The sequence below is a fragment of the Lotus japonicus genome, chromosome 5 (genome assembly GCF_012489685.1).
Source record: "Lotus japonicus ecotype B-129 chromosome 5, LjGifu_v1.2".
NCBI classification, from domain to species: domain Eukaryota; kingdom Viridiplantae; phylum Streptophyta; class Magnoliopsida; order Fabales; family Fabaceae; genus Lotus; species Lotus japonicus.
The window spans coordinates 39,233,973-39,241,776 of record NC_080045.1 but is presented as its reverse complement, the minus strand read 5'-3'; the positions used below and the strand labels follow the sequence as shown (position 1 = coordinate 39,241,776).

Below are 7,804 nucleotides of genomic sequence, written 5' to 3'. Positions count from 1 at the left end.
CGTGGTTGCGGATTTTGTTCGCAGTGATGGGTCATGGGATATAAATGGCTTCATTTACTACATACCTAATGTGGTTCTCCAAGAAGTTGTAGCATCTTTGCCTCAGACTCTCACAGCACATCCTGATGTTCCAATTTGGGGCTACACATCGTTTGGAGTATATACCGCGAGCTCAGCATATGATATGTTGACAGAGAATCTTCGTTATGAACCTTTAGACCCTACTTGGCGACTGTTATGGTGTTGGAAAGGAGCACCTCGAGTGCGTCTATTTCTCTAGAAGGTTCTCAATAGAGGTTTCATGGTTAATGAGAAACGGGTTCTCAATCACTTAGCGGAGGATGATCTCTATCCTATATGTGGATTGAGGCGTGAATCAATCCTTAATGCTTTTCCTGATTGTACCTTTGCTTAAACTTTGTGGGTTTCTTTCATGCCCACTGCTGCTGTTACTTTCTTCTCTTTGGAGTTGCACACGTGGGTGGTTTGGAATTTGCAGGGAGGCTTGGCTACGCGAGACAAGGCAGCTTGGGTCCAGCGGTTTGCCATCACAGTCTGGTGTCTATGGTGAATGCAAAATGATGTGGTGCTCAAAAACGCACAGTGGGATTCTTATTAAGTCTTGTGGTGGGTTAACTCAAGCCTTCACGATCAAGCTATGGCCAATCTCGATGAGGACACAAGACCACTACTGAGCTGTACTAGTTCTAACTGGTTATTTCCACCAGTTGGGTGGGTTAAATTCAATGTTGATGGGTCGGTGTGGGGCACTCGCGAGGCGGCTTGTGGTGGTGTGCTCCGGGACAGTTCGGGACGTTGGCTACGTGGCTTTTGCCGTCGCCTGGGCACCTCGAATCCTTTGTTAGCGGAGCTCTGGGCTATTCATACAGTAGTGGAAGTTATGGGTAGCATGAACTTTATGAAGGTAGTGCTGGAGTATGATTCTGCAGAGGCTATTCCTGCAGTTAGTGAGCCTGGGAACCTAGTTAGTCTGTATTTGGATCTCGTAAGGGCTATCTGTCATGGGATTCCACCACATATGGAGGTTCAGTTTCATCATGTATTACGGGAGGCTAATTCTTTGGCAGATTGTCTAGCAAAGTCAGCTCATGTGTTTCGCTTCGGGATGCAGGTGCTACACTCTCCTTTAGCGGAATGTCATAGTCTCTTATTCTAGGATACAAATGATGGCATAGCCTTTCTCCGTACTCCTGTTGCTTAGCGTGTTTTCTCTTTCGGGGTCATGCCCTTCCATGTTACTAAACAAAATACAGTAACAATTAAAAAAATGATATCGTTTACTTTTCTAAAAGTATAATGTTATATTTCAAATAGTTGAATTGTTTTAACTATATGAATATATTAAATTAAATTGATATTAAATTTACAACCATTAATAAAATTAGAATTCATGAAATTAAAATTTATTTTATTAGTCATATAATATTACACAACATAGAATAAAAAATGGAAATACAATCTCTATCATTTAACATTCTATTATTTATGAGGCTTGCTCATGAGCTCCCAAACCCCAAGATCAAGTACTTCTCCGGTCCTGATTTTCACATTTACTATGAGAGGGTTGTTCTCATAATTCACTTCATATTAATAAGAAAACTTCTCTTCTCTAAAAAAAAGAACATTCTACTCATTTTTTACTTCTAGTGTAATTAAGAGTTGCTTCATTTTCTATTTCATCTTATGTTAACACATTTGAATTTTATGATAGTACTTCTTTTAATAACTAAAAAGATAGTCAAAACTTTTGCATACATGCTACTATTATGATGAAAATAACAATTACATTTTTAAAAAAAATCAACATATCATGAGTGCACAAAATAGAATAATGTGTAAAATATAAATAGATATAAAATAGAGGTAATTCTATTGTGTGCTGTGTTCAAATATGGTCCATCCATGATCAATAATTTTGTTTGGAAAGTGATTAATGTAATTACTTTTTAGTATATGCAATTCATGGTATGTTCTTTCTATGCTAGAATTAAATTACAAATATACCATTTAACTTACGAACTAAAATCTTCTTACTCCTTAATAGAAAAGGTCATAAAATAGATGTAGAATAATAAAAAATACTTTAAATGGCCCTACAAGTGATAACAAAAACACTGGAAATCTCCATTACCACAATTTACAATACGATATGTATCAAGATTTCCATACGGTAGTTGTTTACAGTACGCAGATAAAATAGAATATAGTATCCTATAGCCTCAGTACATTAAAAAGCCACACTCTCAGGGCTGTTTTTTGAATGGTGGTTTCTTTTTCTCGCAACAAGCTTTTTCCTAATCTCCTTATTTGGTGGGACGTCCCAAATCACACATTCTCCTATGCTTGCTTTTGGTATCGGGCCTTTTTGACCATGGTATCAGCAATGTCATTGTCATCTCCTCTAATTTCTTTAATCACAAAGAATTTAAATTTCAGCGTTTTCTCCTAGATGTTCATAAGTAGAGGATTTTTTACCTTTATGAGATTTTTTCCTTCAAGCAGTGAAACCAGATTCTGGTTATCACAAAAGAAAATGAGTTCAACTTCTTTCAGTCTTTTCTTACACTGCTGCTCACATTTTTAAATGCAAGTATCTACGGCGATAGCCTCGGCTTTCATTATATCACCTTTGCACCTTGGCATTACCCCCAGCTTAATGTAGAATGACTGCACAAAGTCTCCATTTGGATCCCTGATAATCCCTGCAACGCAGGTTCGTCCGGTATTGGTAAAATAGCTCGCATCGCCATGGAGAAAATCATATCAGTAAGTAGAACATTTTACAGTTAACAACCTATGCAGATAAAGAACGGTACCTGGCCAGCAAGGTAAGTTGAGGACCAATCTGAAAATGAAGGTGCCATGACTGATCCAGATCCCCATTTTTCATTGAGATAAGAAAAAATTGTATTAAGGAAGTATCGGGATACTTCAACCCATGACGGCACTACAACAGAAAAGCAACAAACAAAAGAAAGGAAAAAGATAACAAGAGAAAAAAAGCCACCCAAACTAAGCGGTGGAAAAGCAGAGTATTGAGGCAAAAATGCCACAAGAACGAAGGTTTCTATCGATCCAATCGAAGGCAATCAAACAACGATAAAGCCTTGGAACCTTTGACCCATGAAGAAGACCAGCAACAACAATTACCCAAACCGTAACAGTACCCAAATTGATTATTACATTGTAAATACTTTTTCATTTTCATTTCTAGTTATCAAATCATATCACGATTACATGTCAAAATGAAACAGTTCAATTTTCATTTCTTGTTATCAAATCATAACACGATTACATGTCAAATGAAACAGTTCCATTTTCATTTTTTGTTATCCAAAAAAAAATTACATATTTAATTTAAATTAAATATTATTTACAAAAAAGTATATTACTATATCCGCAAAAAGCGCGGGTCAAGTATCTAGTTAACTAGTAACTTAGTAAAAGGCAAATTTTCTTCCGAAAAGATGATCTTATTCTTCTCTACAGAATACTACATGCTCAAGTAAACACACTCCTGACTTTCAGTTGTTAGGGCTTGATCTTTAGGCTGAGTCTCAATTTATGGTGAGAGCATCAATTTGTCAATGCTTAAGGATGAATTTAGTTATTTTCCCTTAAAATATCAATGATCAAAATTTATGTCGGCCATATTGGAGCGGTTCACTAAAATCGTCGTTTTAAATGTATATTACGTCGCTCACGATAGCCGCCACAATTAACACAATTTTTTGTAGTGGATTCTTCCATTTTTTTCTTCGTAGAATGGTACTAATGTACTTCATTTCGTTATTTGTTTTATTTCTTCCTGTTCAGTTCGGTTACCAAATGCTACCATCGGTTATAAGATCTCACATTTGAATACGTTATGGAGGACACAACATAGGGTCACATGAATAAAATAATGTAGAGTGAATTCGAACTATCAGTTACAAAACATGAGCAATCCGTGTAGCAATTCGTGTACCCCATTTTTGTCTTAAATTGAGTCACACATACTTTTTCATAGTATGATTTATTCAAAGACAATACAAACAACAAAAATACATTGTGATCTTCACATTCTATCACCCCACTTATAACGCAGTTCATCACAGTTTGTACTCAAATGTGTTAGGTAAACTCCATCATCTTTAACAACCCATATGCATTTCTTCCAACCACACTTGTCAAAAAGACGAGCATCATTCCAGAAAACATTGAATGTAGCAGAAGCATCGTCTTTGCTCACATGGCACCAGAACAACGTTCCTTGGAAGAATTCAGTCCTGAAACTCCAAGTGGTGTTGGAGCCTGGAGATAGGTCGTGGTCACCCAAATCATTTTCTGCGGATTTGCAATGGGTGAACAAGTTATGGTTGTTGCTCAACCTATTGACAATGTATATGTGCCACTTTATGAACATAGGGAACACGTGATCCTCTTTAATTGTAGAAATTTCTGAAGCACTTAAAAGAGTTGGAGTGACAAAAGCCAACACAAATGGTAGTACCAAAAGATAGCTTCTGATCCTAGAAATTGAAACATCTGAAAAATTTCTCTTCCTCTCCATGTCTATTGTTATTTGTTTTTCTTTGTAGAATCCTAGCAATATATACTCATTCAAGTTTCAGCTATTTCATGTCCTTATAAAGTGCAAAAGATTGAATCTTTAAGCATGCAATTTCGACATTTATGAAGTTGTGCTACTTTTCAAAGAGATGAAGGAAGCTTTTAATTTGGAGTGATGGCTACAGATTTTATGAATGCACGTGTAATTAAAATTTTATAAATAAGGAATCTCCAACTCCAACGGATGCATGACAATTATGATGGAGAAATATTTTCTCAATTATTTTGCTGAACACGTTTTACACTTTATACCAAACTATGTAAATTTTTATAATGTATACATACAATGATTTTGTATAAACATTTATAAAATAATATGAGAAAAAGAAAAGAAAGAGGAGTGACATGATTTAATTTTTTTATTCATGCAGAAAAATCCATGGGAAGTCGAGTGTCTCATTTCGAGCGCGAGAATTCAAATAGGGGCCTATATTAATTAAAAAAAGTGAATTGTAATTCGTTATTTTTATGTTCAAAATAGCCATATTCCTTGGGAATGATAAAAACTTACAAAGAATATTTGACTATTATGAAATGACCATTTTTACGAGGTATTGGTCATAGACTTAAGTTAAACAAATAATAACAAGGCTCAAATCAATAATACTAGCTCCAATAATTCAAGATAAAAAATATAGTTAAACCTATAAAGTAATATTAGTATATTGTTGTTTAACGGAAACAAAATATCATTAACTAGAAGAGACTTGCACATAGGTCAATACATCACAGTTAAAGATTAAAAAAACAAGAGGAATCTCCTTAATCTAAACAAAACGACAATAAATAAATGTTTTCTTAGTTAGGGAATCGACGACGGCATTGCCACATCTATGCATAAAAGAAATATCCATAAAATTAAAACCAAAAGAAAGATCACGACAATTACACACAAGTGAATATAGATGGGATCTACCAAACATGGGTTTCTACTAAAGGTTGAAGAGCTGCAAACAGTCTGTCTCAAAGCTCGTCCTCCTGAAACACAAATATGAAGATAAAGACATAGCCCAACTTTGAAACTAAGCCTCTGCAATCACCAGTGAAAGGACATCAAACAGAGAAGTAGTGGTTGCAGTTAAAATTTCACCCTCATGATCCCTCGTTACAAAACCAAAGCCAACAATATGTGAATCAGTCTCAAAAGCATCAAAGTTGACCTTAACAACCCCGTTGTAGGACGACTCCAAGAAGAATATAGAGCTATGTGGACTCCCCAGTCATGACTCCCAAATTAGGAGGAGGCCAAAGACTATGGGCTCGTTGAAACACCAAATCAAACAGAAGTCGCACCTGCTTAAGAACAAGTTTGTTCGCCCTCACCCATATATAGTATGCCATAGTGATAAAGGCTTGAAGAACCACCTCATCCACATCCAGCAAGAACCTTTATAAAAATTGGACAAAAGATAACTAACTCCATAGAACCCTGAAAATATAATCCAAGAGAGGATCCAAACCAAAGTTGTTTCTAGACAAGGCAGCAAAGCATGGAAAGTGGTCTCACAATCAGCACCTAAAAATAGACAAGAAGGGTCCACATCTATCCCCCATCAACGAAGAGCACCTCGCACTGGAACAATCTCAAGAGAAGCTCTCCAAAAAAGCTCTTTACACCTCGATAGCGCCTTCGAATGCCAGAGGCATTTCCAAGCTGCAAGGGAAGAACTACATGTGATGAGGAAGAGGACAAAGAGGACTCCTCTTGCAGCAAAATGAAATTTTAACCCGTCTGAGTGGAATAAATACAATCACCATTAAAGGGTCAAATAAGAATATCTTATTGAGTTAAAATAGACAGCAGAACAACAAAAAATTAAGAGTAGTTTCGGGACTAAAAATCATAGATATCGAGTGTCTATCCCAACAAGTCGTAGACGGTGAGATAAGATCACCACCCATTTTAATATCAACCTCCTCTACCAAATCTTGACAATAAATAATAGAGGACCTATAGGAATCCATGTGTTTTCCCAAATACACACTTGAGTACCATTCCCTATTTTCCAAGTATCATTGTTTTCAAAAATCCATCCATAAGGGAAAATACTTGACCACACATAGATAGACTTGCAACCCCGCTTCGCCCCAATGAGAGATCCATTCGGAAAATACAATCTTTGGAAATACGACTTAAAATAGAGCTTGGTGAAGAAAAAATCATTCACTTAATAAAGAACTATTAATAGTCTCTAAAGCCAAGGCCACTAGACGACTTAGAACGTCACAGACTCTTCCACTTCTGCAAATGAATACATCTTCGCTCCTAAAAATCCTACTTATCGCTTCCTGAGTTTGTGCACAAAGGGAGTCAAGCAAAGAATCACAAGACATAATATAAATCGAAATCGTTTGTACTGCGACTTTAATCAAAGTTCCCTACCCGCTCGAGAAAGAGAACTTTCCTTCCACCCCTTGGTTTTTCCAGAAACGTTCCTTGACAAAATTGAATATTTAAGTCTTCAATTTTCAAATAATGGTCGGAAGAATGACACGTTCTAGATACGTTCCTTACACCTAATAGTTGTGTGAGCTCATTAAGTCTAATATCAAAGAAAATTGCGGCTACACGAGACCATAGACTTATCAAGGTTTATCATGTGCTCAAAAGCACGTTCACAAGTTGCTATGGTGGATTTGACAGATTTCGCCTCCTGAACTGATGCCAGGAAGAATCACAATATCATGTACAAAAAGCAAATGAGAAATAATCGGAGCAGAGTCGACTATTTGGATTTCACGGAGGGAAGAGTTCACAATCGATTGCTTAATCAAAACAGATAAAACCTCACCGCACAAAATAAACAAATAAGGAGAAACAAGATCCCCTTGTCTAAGTCCTCTATCGGGCCTAAAAACCTGTTGTGGGGCCCAATGAAAATTATAGAAAAGTCAACAGTAAAAACACATTTCATAATTAAGGACACCCAATTACTAGAAACTCCCAAATGTAATCGCACTATGCAATAATGATCATTCGACCATATCATAAAATTTAAACATATCTAGTTTAAAGGTCATCACCCTTACAAACATAGATTCTTTTGCAAATGGTGTAAAACTCAAATGCGATCAATGCACTATCCGTTATCAAACATGCAGAAACAAAAACATTTTAACAAGTAAAATCAATTGTTTTTTTTTTGAAAAGAAGTAAAATCAATTGTTAATC

General features: G+C 36.1%; 1 protein-coding gene and 1 long non-coding RNA gene across 2 annotated transcripts; both read right to left on the bottom strand.

Annotated features, from left to right (window-relative positions):
- Positions 1-4,078: 4,078 nt before the first annotated feature.
- LOC130719526 (S-protein homolog 74-like) lies at positions 4,079-4,573 on the bottom strand. Its single transcript, XM_057570147.1, has one exon. It carries the CDS (start codon positions 4,571-4,573, stop codon positions 4,079-4,081), a length of 495 nt encoding a protein of 164 aa, XP_057426130.1.
- An 893-nt stretch (positions 4,574-5,466) lies between these two features.
- Positions 5,467-7,111, bottom strand: LOC130718804 (uncharacterized). The gene is made up of 2 exons (XR_009012799.1): positions 7,016-7,111; positions 5,467-6,286 (listed from the first exon to the last, which is right to left on the bottom strand). It is a non-coding gene; the product is annotated as an uncharacterized LOC130718804 (long non-coding RNA).
- Positions 7,112-7,804: the final 693 nt, after the last annotated feature.

What these genes read in the sequence shown, in the direction of transcription:
- LOC130719526 (XM_057570147.1), bottom strand. Translation starts at nt 4,573, where the DNA reads ATGGAGAGGAAGAGAAATTTTTCAGATGTTTCAATTTCTAGGATCAGA.